The sequence below is a fragment of the Canis aureus genome, chromosome 25 (genome assembly GCF_053574225.1).
Source record: "Canis aureus isolate CA01 chromosome 25, VMU_Caureus_v.1.0, whole genome shotgun sequence".
Taxonomy (NCBI): Eukaryota; Metazoa; Chordata; class Mammalia; order Carnivora; family Canidae; genus Canis; species Canis aureus.
The window spans coordinates 25,082,120-25,106,569 of record NC_135635.1 but is presented as its reverse complement, the minus strand read 5'-3'; the positions used below and the strand labels follow the sequence as shown (position 1 = coordinate 25,106,569).

General features: G+C 34.1%; 1 protein-coding gene across 23 annotated transcripts in view; it reads right to left on the bottom strand.

Annotated features, from left to right (window-relative positions):
* Positions 1 to 1,116: 1,116 nt before the first annotated feature.
* The window catches only part of C2CD5 (C2 calcium dependent domain containing 5), a 102,042-nt gene continuing 78,708 nt past the window's right edge, over positions 1,117 to 24,450 (bottom strand). For 11 of the 23 annotated variants that reach the window (XM_077870751.1, XM_077870762.1, XM_077870764.1 and 8 more), the window contains 11 exons: positions 23,960 to 24,023; positions 23,071 to 23,132; positions 22,759 to 22,857; positions 22,194 to 22,283; positions 21,643 to 21,730; positions 20,594 to 20,680; positions 11,610 to 11,660; positions 10,612 to 10,713; positions 9,101 to 9,291; positions 3,060 to 3,206; positions 1,117 to 2,442 (listed from right to left, as the gene is read on the bottom strand). In XM_077870751.1, coding sequence (XP_077726877.1) covers positions 2,311 to 2,442; positions 3,060 to 3,206; positions 9,101 to 9,291; positions 10,612 to 10,713; positions 11,610 to 11,660; positions 20,594 to 20,680; positions 21,643 to 21,730; positions 22,194 to 22,283; positions 22,759 to 22,857; positions 23,071 to 23,132; positions 23,960 to 24,023 — 1,113 coding nt within the window. In that variant the 3' untranslated portion in view covers positions 1,117 to 2,310. The remainder of the gene's footprint in view (positions 2,443 to 3,059; positions 3,207 to 9,100; positions 9,292 to 10,611; positions 10,714 to 11,609; positions 11,661 to 20,593; positions 20,681 to 21,642; positions 21,731 to 22,193; positions 22,284 to 22,758; positions 22,858 to 23,070; positions 23,133 to 23,959; positions 24,024 to 24,450) is intronic. The other 12 variants (XM_077870752.1, XM_077870765.1, XM_077870771.1 and 9 more) reach the window with 4 other exon arrangements.

The window sequence follows — 24,450 nt, the reverse complement described above, 5'->3', positions numbered from 1 at the left end:
GAGCATACAATTGTTCATATCAACTGGAGCTAATGCCACCCAGCTACTTTAAGAATTAGTAATAATGTTTGAAGTGCCTGGGTGGCTGTTGGTTTTAGGTATCTGACTTTGGCTCAGGTCATGATCTCAGGGCCTTGAGATGGAGCCCCCAGTTGAGCCCCACCTTGAACCCCACATTGCATCAAACCCCCAGTTGGGCTCCACACTCAGCAGGGAGTCTGCCGGTCTCTCTCCCTTTGCCCCTCCCCCTGCTCGTGTACATGTATGCGCTTGCTCTCTCTCAAATAAATAAATAAAATCTTTAAAAAAGAATTAGTAATAATGTTTATCTCTATGCATAGGATATGGCACAAAGTACTCAATTAGTGATATAGTAGTATTCCCCTGCCTAGAAAGAACTCTAAAACATATTCAGCAATGTTAGATGAATGAATGGATGGATAAAATTGGAACAGTCAATTCCAATGAACTGTGTATTTTTCTGAACTCAATTTAAATATTACTTCCTTTTGGAAGCTACCTTCATCCCAAGCTACACACATTTTCTCACTTAATAGTGTAGTTTCAAAGCCAGATTGCCTCTGCTTGAATCTTGACTCTATTTATTGTGTCTCTGGGCAAATCAAACTCTCTATTCAGCTTCCTCACCTATAAAATAGGGCTTAACTATAACATCTACCTCTACCCCACAGGATTTCTGTAAAGATTAAAAGTATTAATACAAAAATATGTTTTTTACGCTGCCTGGCATAGAGTAAGCATTCAGGAAACATTAACAATTGTTACTGTGTGTGTGTGTGTGTGTGTGTGTGTACATTTTACAAATTATTTACTTGTGTAGCCACTGAAAATAAGCTCCATGATCATAGGAACTTTGGTGTGTTTTGTTCACTGTCTAAAACTGTGCCCTCAGATCTAGTAGGCATTCAGTGGTTGCTGAATGTGAATACCTACCTATCAAAGACAATGGAAGTGCAACAAGAATAATTACAGTAGAAGCTAACTGAATGAATGTTTGGTAACTAAAGAAATGAATAGAGATGATCATATGGAAAGTGATTTCAGACTTCCAGCAGTACTACACTACACAAATGAGGCAAACGAAATTTAGGAATATTCCAGTTTATAAACTTTTTATTTAAAAAATAAAATTATAAACAAAATACAGAAAAATATTGACACCTGTGATAACAAGGAAATGACTCCTAATCTTTTGGGTAGTTTATTATCCTGAAAGAGCAAAATCATGAGTTTTATAAAGAAATTTTATTGTGCAAAGGAGGAATGTACTTTTTAAATTTCATTTATAATAGGTATTTGGCATTGACAAAAAAAAGTATTTGTATGTATACATTCAACATTTTGCAGCATATTTACATTCAAGTTACATTTCCAAATTCTATGCCAAATATAATCTAACTCACCATCAAAAATCCCTAAGATATAATTCTGTTTATTTGGTAAGAGTGCAGTATGATTCTATTAGAAATAATTTTATGCTCCTACTAGGTCAATTGTACTTAGCTACTTTGACCAAATTCACTGACCTTTTCTTTCCAGTGCAAGCCAAGCTTATTTTAGACAAATTAAACACTAACAAAATTTGGCCAGTTACAAAGTTATATAGTTAATTTTCTTCTCCCTCCTTACGTTAAAAAAACTTTCAAAGGAAGGTCACGGGCTCTAATAAATTACTTCTTCTTTTACAGTAGTTAGGACATAGTATGGATACAAGTTGCAGAATTTTAACTTCTTTTTAAAAGATGGCTGAAGCACTCTTCCCTTTTGGTTGTTACTAAATTCCGAATTCAGTTGTTATCAAAATAAAACTTGTTAGGAAGCCCACATAGTGTTCTCAAAACTTTTCTCCATTTTTTCCCACACATTCCTCAAATCAGATTATTTACTCATTGACAATTTGGAAAATTTCTTGCTTACTTTCTTTCAATTACACTAGGATAGCTATTATAGTTTCTTGATAATCTTACCATTTGTGTTTCAAAGTATGATTTAATTAAAGTCAACATAAATTACAAATAGCTTCCATCTACAGTTCTCTGAGAAATCTATCTGAACTTAGTGAAGGGTCAAGATTCCATGGGGCCTGACCAGGCTTGGCGAACAGAAAAGATTTGAAAATTCCCATGCCTCCAAGAGATCCCAGATAAATCAAATCTACTCATAATATACCAATTTCTTCTTAATTATCTCAAATTAAGTTCACCTTTAAAAGTCCAGTAAGATAATTAAAGACAAAACAATGGAGACAGATGAATTTCATTTACTTGAGCTCTTTCTTTCTAATTTACTTCAGGTTGTAACTTCTCCTCCAGTACATGATGGCTGGCAGTTGGCAGTAGGCTGCTGAGTTGACACCACTTCTAATTCGGATTCACGAACAAAAACCACTGCATCACCACTTACATTTATAAGACACTGTGCCTATACAAACAATAGGACATGTTCAAGCACCAACTCAACAATCTGCTCATAATTTTCTATTATTTTAGGAGCAACGCTACATAGATGAAAAAGATAGACAACCCAGGAGAAAAATGAACAAAGGAAAAGAAGGCAACTCACAGGAAAGGACACTCATACAACCCCATTGATAAAATTACATTTTCCAAAAGAAACTTTAACAATTCTAAGTCAGTTAATATGAAGAATACTGGTAAAAGAAATTTATCCTAAAATTAATCCTAAACAACAATCCTTTGGCCCTACTAACAGAATTATTTATTGGGAATAATAATTGGAATGTACTCTTCACCAGTATACCAGTTAGAACTGGAGAGATAACAGTCCAAACTAAAGGGTGTTTTTCACAGTAACTTAGGAGCAAAAGTTTTATAGGTACTTAAGAATACTCAGGATATGAAACCAGCATCTGATCTACGTATGACCATTAATATATTCGTTAAAACATGTTTTAAGCATCTAGAAAAGGTTCTAAAGAACAATTCTCTTTGGTGGGGGATAGGGAGAGAGTGGTAGATGAGAAAGCCATGGAGGAAATCCTCAGGTTCCCCCAAAAGAAGTTTTTAACTACAACTCACCTGGTTTTTATTTGGATTCTCCATGAAGACACACTGCTTCATTATGTAGGAGACAACAGCATTCCCTCCTAATGCAGCAACATGAGCTCTCACCATTGCAAACACTTCAGCAATAAAAGCGTGGAGAAAACCACTGACTCCTCCTTCCTGGAAAATAATATACAAGAAAATCAAACTATGTATATAAAATGCTAAGTAATTTATATTAAAACATATTAAATGATCTTAATATAATGGATGATCGTTTTAATTTCATTTTAATTTGTTGCATGAATGAACAAACCTTTACTGAACACATATCTGTGATGGGGATTTTTTTTTTTTGAAGATTTATGTACTTATTTATTCATGAGAGACACAGAGAGAGAGGCAGAGATATAGGCAGAAGGAGAAACAGGCTCCAGGCAGGGAGCCTGATGTGGGACTCAATCCCGGAACTCCAGGATCACACCCTGAGCCAAAGGCAGACACTTAATCGCTGAGCCACCCAGACGTCCCTGTGACGGCGATTAATATCCTACAATACAGATAATGAAACTGAAGTCAGAAATGTGTCATTTGCCCATGACTAGCTAGGACCATGTAGCTACCAAAAAATGGCAGAGCAGGAATTCAAACTGTTTCTCCATCTTCAACATTTCCATCAAATCATTCCCCTCACTCACAGAAATTGATGGTAAATATAAATAATAAAACTTGTCTGCTCTCCTTATCTCCCATTCTGAAGCATATTCCAGGTACACTTGCCTTTGTATCCATTTCTCAAACATATCAAGCACTTTTCCTGCCTCAGGGTCATTATGCATGCTGGTCCGGAAGGCTCCTCACCCAATTTTCCACCAGGATAACTTACTCAATTACTCAGGTCCCTGTTTATATGTAACTTCCTCAGAAAAACCTTCTCTAACTATCAGATCTAAATTCAGTTTCCCTATCATACTCTGATAACCTCTGTGGTATTTCTTTGTATTACTTACTAACACTAGTAATTATACATTAGTTCTATGATTATTTGCTTAATGCTCACCACACTCCAGTTCCACTACCCTGTAAATTCCAACAGGTCAGAGACTGCTGCCTGTTTTGCTCATAATTATATGCTAACACCTAGTTCAACAGGTGCATACACTGAGTATCCCACACATATTTTTCAGGGAATGAAATCCAGTAGTTTAGAGAATGTTTTCAGTGTTCAAAAATAAAACAGAAACCAAAGTCTAGCTGAGAGCTTAAAAAGCTTTACAACCTAAGTTTTCCATGAATTCTACTGGAGGTTATTTACAATCTAGGAAGAAATTTCCAACTTTAAATTGGAAGTTAAGGGCAAAATTTAGTATATGTGCTGCAGAAGTGAGCACATAAGGGCAAAATTTAATGCACTGTTAGAAAACACATTTGACCAGATCATACATTTCTAAAAAAGCCCGAGGATCCTACATATAGATCCTACACATAAAGGCAGTTCTCTTTGTAATTAAGGAATTGAGGTATTTCAGCTTACTTCCAACTCAGTCATAGCTCAGTACATGTTTTTTTTTCTTTTACGTATCTGTTTTCCTCCTGCCTTTTAAATCTCAGAATTCTGATAACAGAGTAACAGAGACTACAGAAGTGTAATTCTTAAAAGATTACATAATTGAAAGCAAATAACGTATCAAGCAGTGAATAAATTTGGGATATTATGCCATACAGTTACTATTACAAAATCTCTGTTGAAGGGAAATGTACTATGAAGTAACATTTTGGGATATGGCTGCGTAAGCAGTAGAGGAGGCACTTAGGATATACAATATTATGGACTAAAATAACGCAATATCCATGTACTACTCGGAGCAATTGGAAAATTAATTCACCAATCTATCTAGCTTCTCACGCCCAACTTTCTTTGTCAAACTTAAATGGGCTCAAAAGTGTTACCTATTTTAATTCTACATTAAAAAGGGTTTTGAGAATATACTGATAGTGTCTTTTCCATTTCAATACAATTAGAATATGATTTAAAAACTAATTTATCATAAAGGAAACATCTATCAATCAGTCTGCCGGAAGTCACTGCCTCATTTACACCAAAGTACTTATGTCTATTCTGCCGGGCACTGTGCCAGGTACAGGATGGTGAGCATGACATTAAAAAATTGTATGAGGGATCCCTGGGTGGCGCAGCAGTTTAGCGCCTGCCTTTGGCCCAGGGCGCGATCCTGGAGACCCGGGATCGAATCCCACATCAGGCTCCCGGTGCATGGAGCCTGCTTCTCCCTCTGCCTATGTCTCTGCCTCTCTCTCTCTCTCTGTGTGACTATCATAAATAAATGAAAAAAAATAAAAATAAAAAAAAATTGTATGAGAATACTCGTAAATCAATGTGATTCATCATATCAGCAAGAGAAAAACCAAGAACCATATGATCCTCTCATTAGATGCAGAGAAAGCATTTGACAAAATACAGCATCCATTCCTGATCAAAACTCTTCAGAGTGTAGGCATAGAGGGAACATTCCTCAACATCTTAAAAGCCATCTACGAAAAGCCCACAGCAAATATCATTCTCAATGGGGAAGCACTGGGAGCCTTTCCCCTAAGATCAGGAACAAGACAGGGATGTCCACTCTCACCACTGCTATTCAACATAGTACTGGAAGTCCTCGCCTCAGCAATCAGACAACAAAAAGACATTAAAGGCATTCAAATTGGCAAAGAAGAAGTCAAACTCTCCCTCTTCGCCGATGACATGATACTCTACATAGAAAACCCAAAAGTCTCCAACCCAAGATTGACAAAACTTATACAGCAATTTGGTAGCGTGGCAGGATACAAAATCAATGCCCAGAAATCAGTGGCATTTCTATACAGTAACAATGAGACTGAAGAAAGAGAAACTAAGGAGTCAATCCCATTTACAATTGCACCCAAAAGCATAAGATACCTAGGAATAAACCTAACCAAAGAGGTAAAGGATCTATACCCTAAAAACTATAGAACACTTCTGAAAGAAATTGAGGAAGACACAAAAAGATGGAAAAATATTCCATGCTCATGGATTGGCAGAATTAATATTGTGAAAATGTCAATGTTACCCAGGGCAATTTACACGTTTAATGCAATCCCTATCAAACTACCATGGACTTTCTTCAGAGAGTTAGAACAAATTATTTTAAGATTTGTGTGGAATCAGAAAAGACCCCGAATAGCCAGGGGAATTTTAAAAAAGAAAACCATAGCTGGGGGCATCACAATGCCAGATTTCAGGTTGTACTACAAAGCTGTGGTCATCAAGACAGTGTGGTACTGGCACAAAAACAGACACATAGATCAGTGGAACAGAATAGAGAACCCAGAAGTGGACCCTCAACTTTATGGTCAACTAATATTCGATAAAGGAGGAAAGACTATCCATTGAAAGAAAGACAGTCTGTCTCTTCAATAAATGGTGCTGGGAAAATTGGACATCCACATGCAGAAGAATGAAACTAGACCACTCTCTTTCACCATCCACAAAGATAAACTCAAAATGGATGAAAGATCTAAATGTGAGACAAGAGTCCATCAAAATCCTAGAGCAGAACACAGGCAACACCCTTTTTGAACTCAGCCACAGTAACTTCTTGCAAGATACATTCACGAAGGCAAAAGAAACAAAAGCAAAAATGAACTATTGGGACTTCATCAAGATAAGAAGCTTTTGCACAGCAAAGGATACAGTCAACAAAACTAAAAGACAACCTACGGAATGGGAGACGAGATTTGCAAATGACATATCAGATAAAGGGCTAGTTTCCAAGATCTATAAAGAACTTATTAAACTCAACACCAAAGAAACAAACAATCCAATCATGAAATGGGCAAAAGACCTGAAGAGAAAACTCACAGAGGAAGACATAGACATGGCCAACATGCACATGAGAAAATGCTCCGCATCACTTGCCATCAGGGAAACACAAATCAAAACCACAATGAGATACCACCTCACACCAGTCAGAATGGGGAAAACTAACAAGGCAGGAAACCACAAATGTTGGAGAGGATGCAGAGAAAAGGGAACCCTCTTACACTGTTGGTGGGAATGTGACCTGGTGCAGCCACTCTGGAAAACCATGTGGAGGTTCCTCAAAGAGTTAAAAATAAACCTGCCCTACGACCCAGCAATTGCACTGTTGGGGATTTACCCCAAAGATACAGATGCAATGAAACGCCGGGACACCTGCACCCCGATGTTTCTAGCAGCAATGTCCACAATAGCCAAACTGTGGAAGGAGCCTCGGTGTCCATCGAAAGATGAATGGATAAAGAAGATGTGGTCTCTGTATACAATGGAATATTACTCAGCCATTAGAAACGACAAATACCCACCATTTGCTTCAACGTGGATGGAACTGGAGGGTATTATGCTGAGTGAAGTAAGTCAATCGGAGAAGGACAAACATTATATGTTCTCATTCATTTGGGGAATATAAATAATAGTGAAAGGGAATATAAGGGAAGGGAGAAGAAATGTGTGGGAAATATCAGAAAGGGAGACAGAACATAAAGACTCCTAACTCTGGGAAACGAACTAGGGGTGGTGGAAGGGGAGGAGGGTGGGGGGTGGAGGTGAATGGGTGACGGGCACTGGGCGGGGGGCACTTGACAGGATGAGCAATGAGCACTGGGTGTTGGTAAATTGAACACCAATAAAAAATAAATTTATTTAAAAAAATAAAGCCTCTCTCTCTCTCTCTATCATAAATAAATAAAAATTTAAATTAATTAATTAATTAATTAATTAATTAAATAATTGTATGAGGATCCCTGGGTGGCTCAGTGGTTTAGCGTCGCCTTCAGCCCAGGGCGTGATCCTGGAGACCTGGGATCAAGATCCACATAGGGCTCCCTGCAAGGAGCCTGCTTCTCCCTCTGCCTGTGTCTCTGCCTCTCTCTCTCTGTGTCTCTCATGAATAAATAAATAAAATCTTTAAAAATAAATAAATAAATGTATGTATGTATTTATGTATGAGGGCTGGGGGAACCTGGGTGGCTTAGTCGGTTAAGTGCCTGACTCTTGATCTCTGCTTAGGTCTTGTTCTTGGGGTTGCAAGTTCAAGCCCTGTGTTGGGCTCCATGCTAGGCCCAACTTAAAAAAAGAAAAGTAAAAGGGCTATTATTTTTAAGGAAGTGTAGAAACACTGATGGTGAAACAATGGGAAAAAAAGCATAATTAAGTCATCTTTATAATGCATACACTTAAAAAAGAGTTTTTTGACTGAAGAGTTTATTGGGTTTCATACGTATTCAATAAAAAATTTCCCTATTCACAATATTAATTTGCTCTAGCCTTATTTCATAACCTAAGATAGATGTAAATAAAATGTTCTTGAGTTTAAATTCCTTTGTAATAAAAGATATAAAAGGCTGACTTTGATTCTTAAATTTGACCACATCAAAATATTGTAACTACTGTTACCCAGGGTAAGGTAGAATTTGAATAAATGGTTTCACATGTACTTTTGGAGGGATGTGGAATAAAATGAGCAGCTGCATTCTTTTTCAGGGGAAGCAAATAACAGAGATAAACTATTCCCATAGACATCCATCTATAATATAGACCCCATGATTTCTAAATGCAAATCCTTAAAAACTGTTATTTAAATGTATCTGGCAAAAAAAAAAAAAAATGTATCTGGCAAGTAACTTACTTGAGAAAACTAAGCTGTTCTTTCAGGCTGTTTCAGTATATGTGTTGCCAAAGCAAGCACTTTCAGGCTGTTTTAAATCTCTAATCAAACATGGATCAATTTGCTTATTTTATTTATCACCTGATAAGGATCTGGGATTTCTAATAATAAATGAAATTAAAGCCAACATAACTCTTGTGATAATACTGTGTGCTATATGAAATTTAGTTAAGTCTAATCCAGAATCAATCTATACAGGTTATTGCAAAATAACAAAAAAAGTGTGTGTGTGCACACAGGTGTGTGCTTTGGCAAAAAATAACGATCTGAAATTTGCTTTTGTTACTAATGTCTTCAATCAGAAAATTCACAAAAACAATGTTATAAAATTACCTCACGAAGAGAAGTGGTTTCCCGAATAAAAAACATGTTAATTATCCCAAGATATTTAGTTATTTTTGCTCCAGGAATGAAAGAAAGAGGTGTCATCTTAACAACTCCAACTGTAGAATTTGCACAAGGTGGAGCTGAACGGTTCCGGAAATTTCCTTCACCCATAGGACTTGCTTTTTCAACTGTCACAGCTAAATTTGGAGAAAGAAGAAAAAACATCAAGATCAGGTGTTGGTAACTTAATTATTCCCTAAGGTTTCCAAATAAGTGGTGACAACATTCAGCTGTCTGTGAGGCTAAGCCATGTCATGAAAGTAAAGAAATTATCATGCACTGCATGCAATTAAAAAGAGAGGGAAAGAAAAACTTAAGTAGAAATGCTGGAATGGAATTCTTTTGGAAGAAAAATGGCATTCCTGCAAAAGAAAATGTTGATGCGGTGTAGCTACACACACAATGATTGTTATAAAGTGAAGAAAAAGAAAAAGCGGTAGAGCATTAAAAATTATCTGCTGTAGGAACAAATTATTACAAAGAGAGTGTGAAAGTTGTTATATTTCCCAGTGCAGTTTTTTCCATCTTTTGCAGACGACTTCTTCATTGTCAACTTGTAGATAAACCTTACGTTAACTAGTTGTAATAGGTTTTTTCCTCCAAAACTTTCTGATCAAACTCATAATTTTAAAAACTTAAATGACCTTGGCTGTTTAAAAGTTGACTGCTTATAAAATAACATGAATAATAATAGCTACCACTTAACAAGTAACTACCATAAGCCAGATATACATATATGTATATGTATCTAATCTTTACAACAACCCAGCAACATAGGTATTATTATCCCCATTTTACACATGAGGAAACTGTGGCTCAGAGAAGTTAAATAACTTGACCAAGGTCACACAGCTATTAAAATGACACTTCTAGGATCCCAAACCAGATCTGGCTGGTTCCATATCCTGTGATCTTTCCTTTAAAAGATCCTTTCCTTCCTTTTTAATGGAAATTCTTTTCACTCAAATACATGGACTCAAAGTCTACCAAAACACATGGAGTATAAAGAACACATAGTAATGATCCAGATTCTAGCAGTGCGATAAGAGTTAACTCCTTTTAATTCAGAAATACCTCATTCTTTTAGCCCTCTGGATATCACTCTTAGTAAACTAACACATGCCATCTACAACATATTAGCTTGGACCCTGGAAGAGTATCTCTTCAGTAAGAGAGCTCATTTCCTTCCATTAGAAGGATATAATATCTATTTATACACTTTGAAGAATATTTTCACAAAAAAGTAAAATTTTGAAACACAACTGTACAGTTAAAAATGAACAAATCACAAAGCTCTTCAATAACTTTTGCTAAGTGACCATGAGAGTCTGCAGCTTTCACACTCCATCATGTGACTGATTGGCAATGTTATTACTGGGTAGTAAGGTCTAGCCTTCACCACTGGGAAATCAGGGATATGCTTCTCAGATCATAATGTGGTAGAAACATCCGCCTACTTGTCTTAATTGATCCGCGCCTTATGGTCTGAGCTTTCAGTTTAATGAGCTCTATCCAGCTGCTGCATCTGTCTGCAAAGGAACTGTAATCAACTGACGTTGCTGAAAACACAGACAGAAAACAAAAGAAAAAACAAAGAAAAAATATGGATGACGTCTCTTACTCGTCATAACACTCCTTCTGATGATGTAATTTAACTGTAACTTAGAAAAAGAATGGTCCTTTTCAAGTCAGATATGAGAGACAGTAAAGAGTCAAGCTTTAGACACTGATTTGTCCAAAACCAAGTTCTCAATTAGCTGGCTGAGCGTTTTTGGTAATGTCATAGTTGTGTGGTCTCTTAGGGGAAATGGAAGCAAGGCCTAATAGAAATAACAGTGAAAGGACCATATAGTGCTTTAACTAACTTTATTTCCCATTTTTTTTTAACTTTACAATGTTTTAACTGTCTATATTTTAGGACTTTATTTATAATCCAAACTTTGTGAATAATTCTCTTCCCTACTTTTACTCTAAAATCAAAAAAATAATGCGAATCAAATGCTGAAGAATACATTTTAAAAATCACTAATTGATTTATCCTTTATTAAAACACATTCTTTCTACCATCAGTTACAGGAAAGCCAAAGGGTCACTTTGGTCAATATTCTGTTTTCACATCTAATTTTGGCAACAAAGCTTCTGATGACATTGACTGGGAAGGCAGGTGGGAGTCTAACAAGTTATCCTTTTTAAAAAAAGTCTTTTACCACTACCGAGCTAAAAAATAATATTAAAGCGCTAAAATTTTATTTTTAGAAACAGGGAAACTATTAAAATGCTAAAAATGTTATTGGTTTAATTAATTAATATTTTTAAAGACACATTCTAACTACAATAAAGCCACATTTTGGTGTCTATTCCACTGTCCAGTGCATTTCTCCAATGTCTGTATGTTTATGCACCACACTAGAATTACACACCTCTGGTGACTATTTGCTTAATTAGACAAACTCACCTCTCTGTGCAGCTGGTATACCTGAGTTAGAACTTGCACTCTCCAGGTGTTCTAATAAGACAATATGAACAACATTAGCTTGAATGCTAAGTATAAGCCGGTATCTCTTCTTTGCTGTTTGTCAATACCTCTATTAGCCAGATGAATACAAGGAAATATTTAGGGCTTCATTATAAAAGCAAACCAAATAGAAGTATTTAGGTTTTTATGCAGTTTCTACCGATATATGAAAGCTAGCTCAGTTAATAAATATCATGCCAAGGAAGATTACTTGTTACTGTAACATAAAGAGTTTAGGAAACATTATAGACATAAGAACATATAGACATAGTAACAAATGTTAGTAGGATGAAAGCAGGGTGAGAAAACTGAGCAGAGAAAAGCATCAATGTATTAGGAAGAAAATCTGAAATGAAACATGGAGGGAAATGTTTGTTGGGGTGGGGGAGGGAAGAGCCAGTAATATTAAAAATTACAGACCAGGCAATGACCTATGTCTCACAGATAAACACAAACTGCTTACTAGCCATAACCTTTCCCCTCACCACCAAACCCCCTCATTCAAGGACTTCACTATCAACAGCTCCATCTGGTAGCATCAAGACATCACAGAACTAAAAAGTGATGTACCCCACAGAACAAAACTAGATCCCAAACTGGAAATCACTCCCTTTCCAGTAACCTCATAAAAGGAACATCCAGAATTTTCCTTGGTATTTTGTATTTTTATTATTGCTATTTAAGGTATTGTACAAATTTAAACAGTACCATAACAAAAACTTTCATAATCTATTTGTGAAGTTCTGACTCAACCTACACTACCATACTTGAATTTTGATTCAAAAATTTTTGTAACTGAAAAAATAGTGTTGCCATGTTAGAAATAACACCTAAAAAACACTGAGGATGATTTCGGTCATCCAGTTTTCTTAGAAATTTATAAATTAAGTAAAAACATATTTTTATCTGTTTAATGTGTTAATCTTTAGGTAATATTCTTAAATTAATAAACATTACACCTTTTTAAGATAAGATTTATACAGGTTTCTGCTAACTAGGTGCAACTGGATGCAATGTTCCATACTCTCTCCTCTTCCCATTTTTATAATGCAACTGACCACTAGGTAATACTGGAAAGTGTATAGTGACTGGCATTCCTCTTATAATACCACAACGCAGGGTTCACAAAATGACTGTAAGGATACCATGCTGTGGCTGTGCCCTGACTGCCCTCAGACTGTAGGTCTAGGCAAGAAAAAGTCCTCCCTGATTCAGGATCTTGAGGAGCTTTAGAAGCCCAGAAGGAGACAGAACCTACAGGAAGGTGACCAGAACAGAACTCACATTCAGAAGCTTACCACATGTCTAAGGACAGCTAGTCCAGCACTGAAAAAGGCCGTAGTGCAGAAGCTGGGACAACAAATGCCTACCCTAAGCTTACAGATGCCAGGGAAGTCCCAGGGCTCTATGTCTTATGCAGTACAGACTTGGCGAGTGTAGACTTACAGAAAATATAGTTGGCATTAGGAATTCTGTGCAAGTTTTTAAAAGGGGAACGGGGGAAAAAGGCTTAAAAAAAGTGAAAATTACTAAAATGAAATTTACCTTCTATATCTCAGTATTATGTGGGTAATATGAAACTTCCTAGTAGCAACTGTATATAATCTAATGACAAATGTTCATAAAAAGAGCTTAAACATGTAAAAAGTATCTGTTCTAATCTCTAAATAGCAAGTGAAAAAAAAATAAAGGTATATAATGATTTGTAAAATATGTTTTTTTAAAAAAGAAAAAACAATATCTTTGCAAAGACTGACAATAAAGCTGGTTGAGGGTAGCTGCCTCTTAGAAAGTAAAATGAATGGAGAAGGGAGCTTGATTTTGGACTATATAATTTTTTTAAGATTTGAATTCTTCACCATGTACATTTATTACTCCCCTCCTCCCAAAAAAATTTTTTTACAAAGGGTGGAGGGGGAGAAAAGCTAGGGAAAATGTCTTTTTCCTGCCTCCACATATGAATGTATTTGAATTAAAATCTGAAGAAAAAAAAAAGTTTAAATTGCAGCTATTCTTTTTTTTTTTTTTTAAGATTTTATTTATTTATTTACAAGAGACACAGTGAGAGAGGCAGAGACACAGGCAGAGGGAGAAGCAGCCCCTCCACGGGGAGCCCAATGTGGGACTGGATCCTGGATCCCGGGATCACATCTTGAGCCGAAGGCAGATGCTCAACCACTGAAGCACCCAGGTGTCCCAAATTGCAGCTATTTTTAAGGGATAGGTTAAAGATGATGATTTTTTATCTCACTTAAAAAGAGCAGGTTCATCCAACATGTTTGCTACGATCTTAATATTTCTCTCAGAGAAAAGGCCCAAGATGAGATGGTCCTGGGAACAGATGAACACCGACACCTCAAACGTTTGAATACCTCAGATATTTAATGACCTCAGATTCTCAGTCACTCTGCCATTCCAATTACAGTTTGGCTTCCAAGGTAATATGCTTTTCAAAAGGGAAGGGACTGCAAGTATTAGCTGCCTGGGTCATTGGTAAACTAGCAATTATGGTGAAAAAAGAAATAAACCCATATGCAATCTCTAAGTCAAAACTTAAAAAAAAAAGGAACATATTTCATATTCAGGATTAGAAGTCTTATTAAAATCTTTTGGGCTTTGTTAAGGAGTTAATGTTCATTGTCAGCCGTTTGTATATCTATGTTGAAGAGTTTGAGACAAACACTTATGTTAGGTTCCCCCATTCTACATGCAGAAAGTCTCAATCAAGCCACACAGCAACCTACTTCTTTTACAATTTCCTTTCCCACTGGATACAAGAAAATGATTATTTTTCCTTCATTAAGAAGTTACCAATAAGTGATAACCCTGTTATCCACAAAAGAACAACCATAGAAAGTCAGCAAGGCAAACAAAACAGAAGGTTCTATTATTCCCTTAGTACATTCTAACAATATTTAACAAGCCCTGTTGGTGTGGGAAGGGGGGACTAACCTAGGTTAAATGCAGTTGAGAGGAAATGAGTGTATTGATGACCAAAAAACAAACAAACAAACAAAAAAACAATGTGGTAAGGATTCTTCCTCCCTCAATTATATATGCTCCAATGCCTCTGATGTTTGAGACTACTCCATTCTCCTAAATAACTTGTCATAACCATTCAGCTGTCTATGATAAAGCTCTATACAGATTACTTTATTTCATCATAATTTACAGATCTCCTTTGCTCTGAATAATTAAAAAAATATGAGATAATCTTACCTGGTTATTTTAGAGAAGTACTAAAACTAAAAAAAAAAAATTCCTGAAACCTCTCAAGATTCTCTGGCAGATTAAAATATATGCAATCTGGAGTGCCAGGCTGGCTCAGTTGGTATAGCATGCAACTCTTAATCTTGGGGTTGTGAGTTTAAACCCCACGATGTGCAAACCTGCTTAAAAGAAACTATATGCAATCTGAAGTCTTTAAAAATGTACGATTTAGTTATTTAAACATTCTCAGATTTTTTTTTATTTTAAACTTTTTTAAATGATTTGTTTTATTTGGGGGGGGGCATGCACAGGTGCAGCGCAGGGGTGGTGGAAGGGGACAGGCAGGGAAAGAATTACAAGCAGATTCCCCACTGAGCACAGAGCCCAACGTGGGGCTTGATCCCACTACCCTGAGATCATGACCTGAGCCCAAACCAAGAGTTAGACACTTAACCCACTGAGCCACCCAGGCACCCCTAAACATTGTTTTTAGTTATTATGATAAAAATTTGGTTTTATGTCTCTTTAGGCATTTCCATCAATATATAATGCACTGATTAGCTATGTCCTAGAACTATAAAATCTTGCTTAATGATGGAGTTAAATTATGTGTATAAGCATTCTGTATAAACCCTGTCCATAATGGTATTCAAATATTGGTGGACTGATAATGAAATTGCCATATTACAGCTAAGAATCATTAAAGCACAGAGAAAAATATAAATAGCTTCAATTTGGATGGTCCACTAAGGGAAAAAACTCAACTTCCCTCACAATTCATACATTAGATGACAAAGACAATGTGCTTCTCTATTTGGGTCATTAAAGCTTCCAACTAAAGGTGTACAATAGCCTAAACCACTTGTTTTCTTCAATCCCCATCTTGTTTTCCTGCCTGTTTCTAGGCATCCACTTCTCTCTCTCCCATCCTTTAGGTCTTCTCTTCCAAATAAGGCCATTTTTGCCAGTAACCCAATTCAGTTTTCTTTGCTGCTTACTCCCTCTTCCTCAGACTCTGGATTTCACTGAACTCAAGTTACCTTGAAGAGGCAAAGATTCCTTATCCCTACTTCTCCATTAATTCTTTCCTTCCTTCTCTCCCATGTCTGGGATGAGTTCCTCATACATTTTCCCCTCCTTAATTTCTATTTCCCTTCAATATCCTTCCCCTCAGTGTCTCTCTCCTTTCAGGACCTCCTACTAATTGTTGGGGCCATTGATAACATGGAATTTTTATTTTGCCATTTGGTCATAGTGACAAAATACATTTTAAAGGGAGAGAAAAAACAGACATGCGATGAATTGTTAATATATAAAGATGCTTTTAGTTAGTGCAAAGAATTATATAATAGTTTTAAGAATTTAGAACCATTCATTGGCAAGATAAAACAAAAGCTAACTTTTGTAGTTTTTATAGATTTATATTTCTAATCACTCATTTAAAATAATGGAAGGCAAGTCACTAAATTTAAAAAAAAAAATCAAACTATCTTTTTAGAATCAAATTTGGCTTAACAAAAAAATAACCCTTACAGCCTCAATAAAAAATAAAGATAAAAAAAGTTCAAATGTGAATACCTAATTATGGAGTACAATGTATTGAGGGTTTTATTTTTATACTGAAATCCAGAATTTGATCTATACTTGTCACATTAATCAGCAGCTGCTTAGTGGAAAGCCTACTCCTGCCAGTTTATAGTTTATGACATTGAACATGAAGCTACCACCCCAGCATAAAGCAAAATGAAAGCAGGAACAAGGTAGGTATAAAAGACCTTTCTTCATATGGTTTTATCCAACAGTATATAAAATCTAAATTAAACCTTTTTAAAGGCTTAAACTCTCAGAATTTTAATGAAAACTATTATCCTATTATAGATTAAACTTATAAAGTACTTGAGATATATTTCTAGTGGCATATAATTCACACACATTTGTCTAAGATCATAAGACCCACAGTATGGTACCTGAGATTTAGGTCTTTAGACATATATCAAAAATAATATGCTAACCTTCTATAAAAAAGCTACATGCATAAAATTTTTGAGATTAACTATAGTCTATAAAACCTATTTTTTAGCTTTTCACCCAGATTATTATCACTCAGATTCTCCATTTTTACTGTATTTGTTCTATCATTTTATAACATTTTTAAAGTTTCTTAAAACCATTTCAGAGTAAAGTAGTATTCAGAAAACTATACATATTGATGGGAAAAAACACGAGAGTGGTATAAAAATTTTGTTATACCATCCTTTTTCTCATCTTACAGCCCCATATAAGTATTTTTACATTGATGCCACATCATCTGTGTTCCTCATAGTATTCATCAAAAAATTTTTGTGATGTTCACATGATAATTTCCTGGAAGAAATCACTCAGGCTCAGCACCTTTTAATATTTCAAATCAGAAAAATCAAGATACCTAGAACAAGGTAACGAAACCAGCCATAAATTTGAGACATACATCAAACTATTTTGTTACCTTGAGAAACAAAACCAAATATAACACAAAAGATGAAAGGAAAAAATTGAACATGGATGGACAATTCAGGCCCAGGCTTACTCTACACAGTGAATTAGGATACATGTAATTGAAGCATCTTTTCTTCATGTAATATTCACTCATTTTCAGTAACTTAAAAAGATAAGGAAAGGTTTATCTACAAGTTAAAAGATGGAAGTATTAATAAATATACTGTGCATAGCTCTTGAAACTACTCTGCCAACATAAAAGAAATAAAAAATTTTTAATCACCGTGTTTATAGTAAGAACATGAAAAAAAATTAGGATACAAAGTTTTCAGAATTAAAAAAAGAAAAGGATAAAGCTCCATCAGCTTAGTTAACTGACCTAACAAAACTATAAAAACTATATATTTATTTGCTTATCAGTATTAGTAGTTGGCTTTTAAGCCCTTTATGGTTGCATATAAGTAGAAAAATTTTTTGAGCATTTATTCCTAGTACTCTTACCTTCCTCTCTTGCCTGTTATATCTAAATCACTAAGCTTAACTTTTATCATATATTTCTATTCTCTATTTAAAACCTTCTTTCATGTTAAAATGCTCAATCACTAAATTCACGTATTACACTCTATTACATCCTTCAGACCTTTGTCAAAACCCATCCTATCCTCAAATCTTCCAAAATAATTTGTGGTAACTTTTTCAAGTATATTTAGTATAGCCCATGTCCTCCTGAAAAGATTTGAGAAAGCAAAGACAATAAATAAGCATCCAACATAAGCTACAATTTACACAACTATTTATAGAAAAGGTACAGGTAAATCTTTTAGTGTTTACTGATTATTTTAAAACATAATGTTCAAGGAAAAGCATATAGGTTTTGTAGTTAAGTACTTCATATATAAAGTTTTCTATATATTAGTATTGGATGTAATGCTCTTGAACATTAGGAAGATGATCATGATGGCAGCATGATATGATTCAGTGGTTTTCAAACTTGTTGAAAATCTCTCTTACAACAAAAATCACATATAGAAAATCAGTAAGTAAAAGCCTACTGAATCAAAGCTGCTCCAGCTCAGCAGTAGGGGTTCCAGAGACCTATCCTCTCACTCTCCCTACCCTCTTTTCCCTCCCTACCTTGTAGAAGGCCTGAGGCATCTCTGAACAAACTCCATGTTTTGGAGAAGCAGAGTTTAAAAATTACTGGTTTAACAGATGTGAAGATATTTGGAAATTTTTAATTTAACTTAAACATTAGCTTTTGATTTTGATTCACTGGCTTTTGACTTGTTTTTAATAACAGAAACACATTAATTATTGAAGAACCATAAATTATAGAAACCCAAGGAATCAGAGAACTTTAAAGGATAGAGAGAATCTTAATCTTTTCACATTTTACAGATGAGGGACTGAGGTTTATTGGTTTATTAGAGGATAACTGGCCTAAGTTCTCACATTATCAGCAGCAAAACTGGGATGAGAATTGAGGTCTGCTAACTTTATTACTCCACCTTCTGGTCCCTCTTCACACTATAAAATAAACTGCAATATTTTAAGTACTGTTCAGATATGACTTACTCTACTCAAATTCTTCTTTTGTTGTTCTTCAGTTCAGAGTATCATTTGTACAAAATAGACTAATGACCTCAACAAGCACTAATTTTAATTACCTTTGAAAACATTTTGAAAGCTACTGCAGAAACTGCAAGGTATAGATATAGATATGACAAATTTACAGAATTTAAATCCAATCTTCTGCAGAAATCACTAATGATTAACAAGGTAAAACTGAGCTAACAGAGACCCTATCTCCATAAATATATATACTCATAGATTAGCAACTAATCAAATCTTTTTAGTGTTTAGATTTTTGGTTTGGGTTCCTCCTCCACACCCCACCCGTCCCACTGCAGGGTAAGGATAAATGAAATGACACCTTAAAGTAATTTGGAACTAACCCTGTGTTAAATACAAGTTTCTGTATTAAAGTAGGTGTTTTTAAAAAAAATTGTCTGAAAAAAATAAAAAAATAAAGAAATTCTGTCTGGTCAGTTCAAGGACAATTCTTCACAGTTCTTTTTGTTCTAGAAGCTATATTTAATTTATAAAGCTGAACTCAGATTATCTTTGGATTTGATGTTTCATCTCTATTCTTTCAACATAGGAGTTGAACTATGCTAAAATTCCCTATGGAGTTCTAAATTAGAAAATTTAATTTAGATTAAAAAAACAAAGAGAATCATAATCACCATGTTATGAAGGTCAGAATCTGAAAGTAGCTTATCTTTTCATCTTTAAACGATGAGACAAGATCTATTTATCTACATAGATAAACAAGCCTTGCCCTGATTTAGTAAAGACTCTGTTCACATACATGCAATGTGAATATAAAACTATTCTATACTAATTTGGTATCAGATAAACTGATAAGTACAAATCACAAAAAAATGTCCCTGTGTTATTAAACTGTAATAATTAGAAAAGCCAATTTGATTTGAAATTACAAATAACATTTCTCAGAATAAAAAATTTACAAAAAAACACAAGCTGCATGTATTCTATATATAATGCTATGAAATAAGATAGTTAATTCTGAAAAATCTTATAATAAAAATTGCCCTGAAATCAGAAGAGAAATAGAAAATACTACCCCTCATTTTTCTCCAAAGACTGTATAGATCTAAGTAGACTTATTGCCATTAAGAGACTATCATTTTGCATTTGAAAATATGCCAGTATCTTTAAGCACATAATAATGTTCCTCCATAGTAACCAAGACACTCAAAAGAGAGCTCATCCCTTTCTCACTTGTAGTACCCCACCCAAATTCCTCCACATTTCTTCTGAAGAAAATCAGTATTTTGTCATCTATGAAAATCTAAAAATTTTTGTAAAGATTCGATTGTGGCTGGATAAAACCTTACCAGATATAATATAAATGTCAATATATCACATGTGAATAGTCACTCTGGGAAATTCAGATCTCTGAAAATAAAACTTTACTACATTTGAAGTATAAGAATGGAACATCACATGAAACATTACCTTAATAATTTATGATGAGATTACTTGAGAAATTAAAATAAGAGGAATACTACTCTCTCCCCTTTATGAACATGAAGAAACAAACAATGAGGGAATGAAGAATAAACCTTCATCTCAAGATTAAGACTGCCTATAATGAAGAAGTAAAAGGAACTAGGAAATAGGATTTGTGTTTGCATTTCCCTCACTTAACCAACCTTTAGCTGGTGGAAAAGGATGAGAAGGAAGTGAATCTGAACAGAGCTCCAGTGGAAACTGCAGAAGTTCTTCATTATCTGTAGAGGCTTGAGAGGCAAGAAAAATACTAGTTATTTAGTAATGATCTAGTATTAATTTTTTAAAAGTAAGAATCTGGGTTGAAATATATCTATTTCCCCCACTCCAATGTTTCTGGTTATTTTCTTCCTGGCTTCTCCCATGGAGACACTCCACCCGCACAATGTTGAGACATGCTATCTTCCCTGATAGGATTGTTTTTTAAGATTTAGAAAAAAATACTAAGTGTAAATCTCTTAGCACAATGCCTTGCAAATAATAACTAAATAATAATAATAACTCAATAACTATTATTATTCTATTCTTTCTACCATACTAGTTCAATGATACTTAAATCAGTTATTTTCTATCTTCTTTGATAAATATCTGAACACAATCATTTAATATATCTCTATTTGACATTAATTCAATGTTTTACATGTAGAATGTAATCACTATAAAAATTTAGACTAATCATGAATATTTTATTTAGCTGGTAAGTCCTTAAATTTTAGAAAGCATACTATCTCCCTTCTCCTTTTTTTCACAACACATAAGCGGTTTTTAATAATTTGAGTTTCTTTGGAATATATTAAGAATGTTACTTCCTAGATTTTACTGGAAAAAGCACAACTCTGAGGACCTTTCCTAAGAAAAATACATGATGCTTACTACATCAATTATGTTCTCAGATGTCTTGAGGACCTCTCCAGAGACCTCAGAAAAAAAAAACCTCTAAATTACTGCAGAATATGCTATAACCTAAGTCTAAAAAATAACAGCATTCTCTATGTAAACAAATACCAAACGCCTATTTGTGAAGAATACCAAGTCAAACATTCTTATTCACAAAGTTATCTTGATAAAAGATAAACAGAAAAAGTGACAGTATTGCTTCTTCAAGAAACAAGTGACTTATTTAATCAACTTTTTTCACTGAACTATAAATGTAGACAAACATGAACTATGCTCCCATCCATCACAGGTTTACCTCTTTGCAATGACTTTTCAACATGTGTTTTTGTGGTCTGCAAAGCCTGATTTTTGTCAAAAGTTATTGCAACTGCTGTGACTGTGACCTAGAATTACAGAAACAATATTAGCAAAACAATCGTCACCAAAATAAGTTTCTCACAAATCTTCTTCAGTACAATGGAACAATTTATACTAACTGGCTAATTCACTTTTGCTGGTTAAGATTCTCAACCAGAATTACAGATAACCTCAAATATTTAGACTGCATTTGAGTCTGACATATATACTAAACCCAGATATTCCAGAAAGAGCTCAAGTACCTTCTCTAAAATATGGGGACTGGAGAAATCCCATGTAAGTACGCATCCTATTGTATATGTGCTAGAAATATAATTCTACTTTCGGATGATTAGAGTTTAGAAAAATAAAATATACATGATCTGATTTATTCTAATATATTTGTTTAAAAATATTTGGAAGTAAAATGCTTTATTCAATTATGGCAGATTTATAATATTAAGACAAATCAGAAAAGCTAGAAATCTTAATAAGTTGAATCTTAATTACCTGTATTAATTCATCTTCAGGCAGAGATACTGTAAAATTTACATGGCAAAGGCAGCAGGGGATCATAGACCGCAGTTTAAAATACAGGCTCTACATAACAGAAAATATGAGTAATATCACTTCTTTGAATTTAAAAATTTTTTAAAAACGGATTTTTCACTGCACATTATATCAGGGCAAAAGGAAAGTTTAAGACAAAGCTGGTCCACTTCTATTTTGTATATTCTTACATTTTAAATATTTAAGCAGATAATAAGATTTAATCAGCTTTATCGATGTCATAAAATATAAGAAAAATGGTTTTTCTAAATTTACAAATACACAATAGATTTCTATGAAGCTTAAAATTATAAAATAACTTAAAATATATTTTTTTATAGTGTGGCATATCAAGATGGGAACTTTAGCATTTTACCAGTTGAGAGAGTTAAGATTTACATAATATATAAGTAAAAATCATTCAGCTCACACTTGTGTAAGATATTCCAGACAATATACTTTTCTTTTTTAATTTCATAATTCTTAGGTGTTTTAACTAAAATACAGTTAGTCAAAAGGTTCCTACCTTGAGCAAATTTTCACAGAGATCATTAAAGTTCTTATTAAGGGCTTGATTAGTCAGGTTAAGGCTGCTTAATCGGATTACTCTTACTGATGTGAACATCTAAATACGGGAGATATAATTGCATGTCATTTTATTATTTTTAACTAAATAGTATAACAGTTGATAAAACTGCCAAATAATTAATAATAATAAATAATGTGATATGAAAAAGGCTAACATTTTAGTTGCAATAAGGAGGTCAAAGAGAAAACATATTAAGGAACTTGCTAAAATCACATACATTGTATTTATTGAAAATTATGAAAGGTTTACCTGTATTTCAGATGTCCAGTTATTTATACCAGGCATAATTTCTGTATTACAACTATAAAAGCCTGTCAAAATAAATCATAGTTAAACTATATAATATTTCATCTACTTTTATGTTGAAAAATAACATTTTTCACTTATTACATGGAATTCTAACTATAAAATCCATTTATTCTTTTTTCTAAAACATTATTACCTTCAGTAAACTTTAGAATATCTTAATAAATTATCAGTTTGGTTTCTTTTCCTTTTTTTTTTTTTTTTTTTTTTTTAATGTATGAACATAAAAGGATTAAAAATCAATTAAGCTAAGAGAACCTGGGTGGCTCAAGTTAGTTAACCATCCTCAAGTCAGTTAAGCCTCTTGATTTCAGCTCTGGTCATGATCTCAGGGTCCTGGGATCAAGCCCCATGGGCTCTTTGCTCAGCAGGGGGTCTGCTAGAGATTCCCTCCCTCTCTCCTTTCTCCTTGCCCCTCCCCTGCTCACACAAGTGATCACTCTTTCTCTCTCTCAAATAAAAAAATAATCTTAAAAAAAAAATCTAGTTCCCCTTTTTAAAAAAAAATATTAGTTTTTAGTAATCTCTCCACCCAACATGAGGCTGGAAATTACAATCCTGAGATCAAGAGTCACATGCTCTACTGACTGAGCCAGTTAGGAGCCCCCTCAGTTCACCTAAGTCCTAACATAAATATTTTTAAACAATGGTTCTAGCTTTGGGGCAGCAAAGTAAATAACAGGATGTGACGCTGATAAAGCCTTTAAAATAAAGTACTTTTCTTATTTTTTAATTTTTTTAAAATAAAGTACTTTAAAGTATTTTAAAATAAATTCAGAACTTATGAACTAAGATGTATAAAACTAGTCTCATCTCAATTTTTTCTGTTCACCTGAAGGAGGAGGAACATCAGTAAGTAGAGAATGTACGTCTTCCATAGCATCAGTGTCATCAATCTGAAAATAAAAAGATTAGAGCTATTACGTAAGTACTAAATATATAATAATTTCAAAATATTAAAAAAATCATTGTTTTTATTATTTACTAAATAAATAGAAACATAAGAGTCAAGAAAAAGTGGAGCCGTTATTCCCTAAATGAAAATTCAAAACTTGAAAAAAAAAATTCTAATCTCTGTAAATTTCTCCACAGTAATTATAAATACTTCTAAGTAAATATTTCACATTATAAGTATATTCAGGTAAAAAGAGAGCCTTTTCTCAAGCCTTTATGAGGACATCTTTCAAAAGGCTTATTACAAAGATACCATAAGCAATTATTATCTCTACCTGTATAAGTTAATAAAGAGAAATTTTAAGAAAAATGATCTTTTGACTTAAATACAAAAATGCTTTAAAACTGAATTACATAGGGATAAATTTA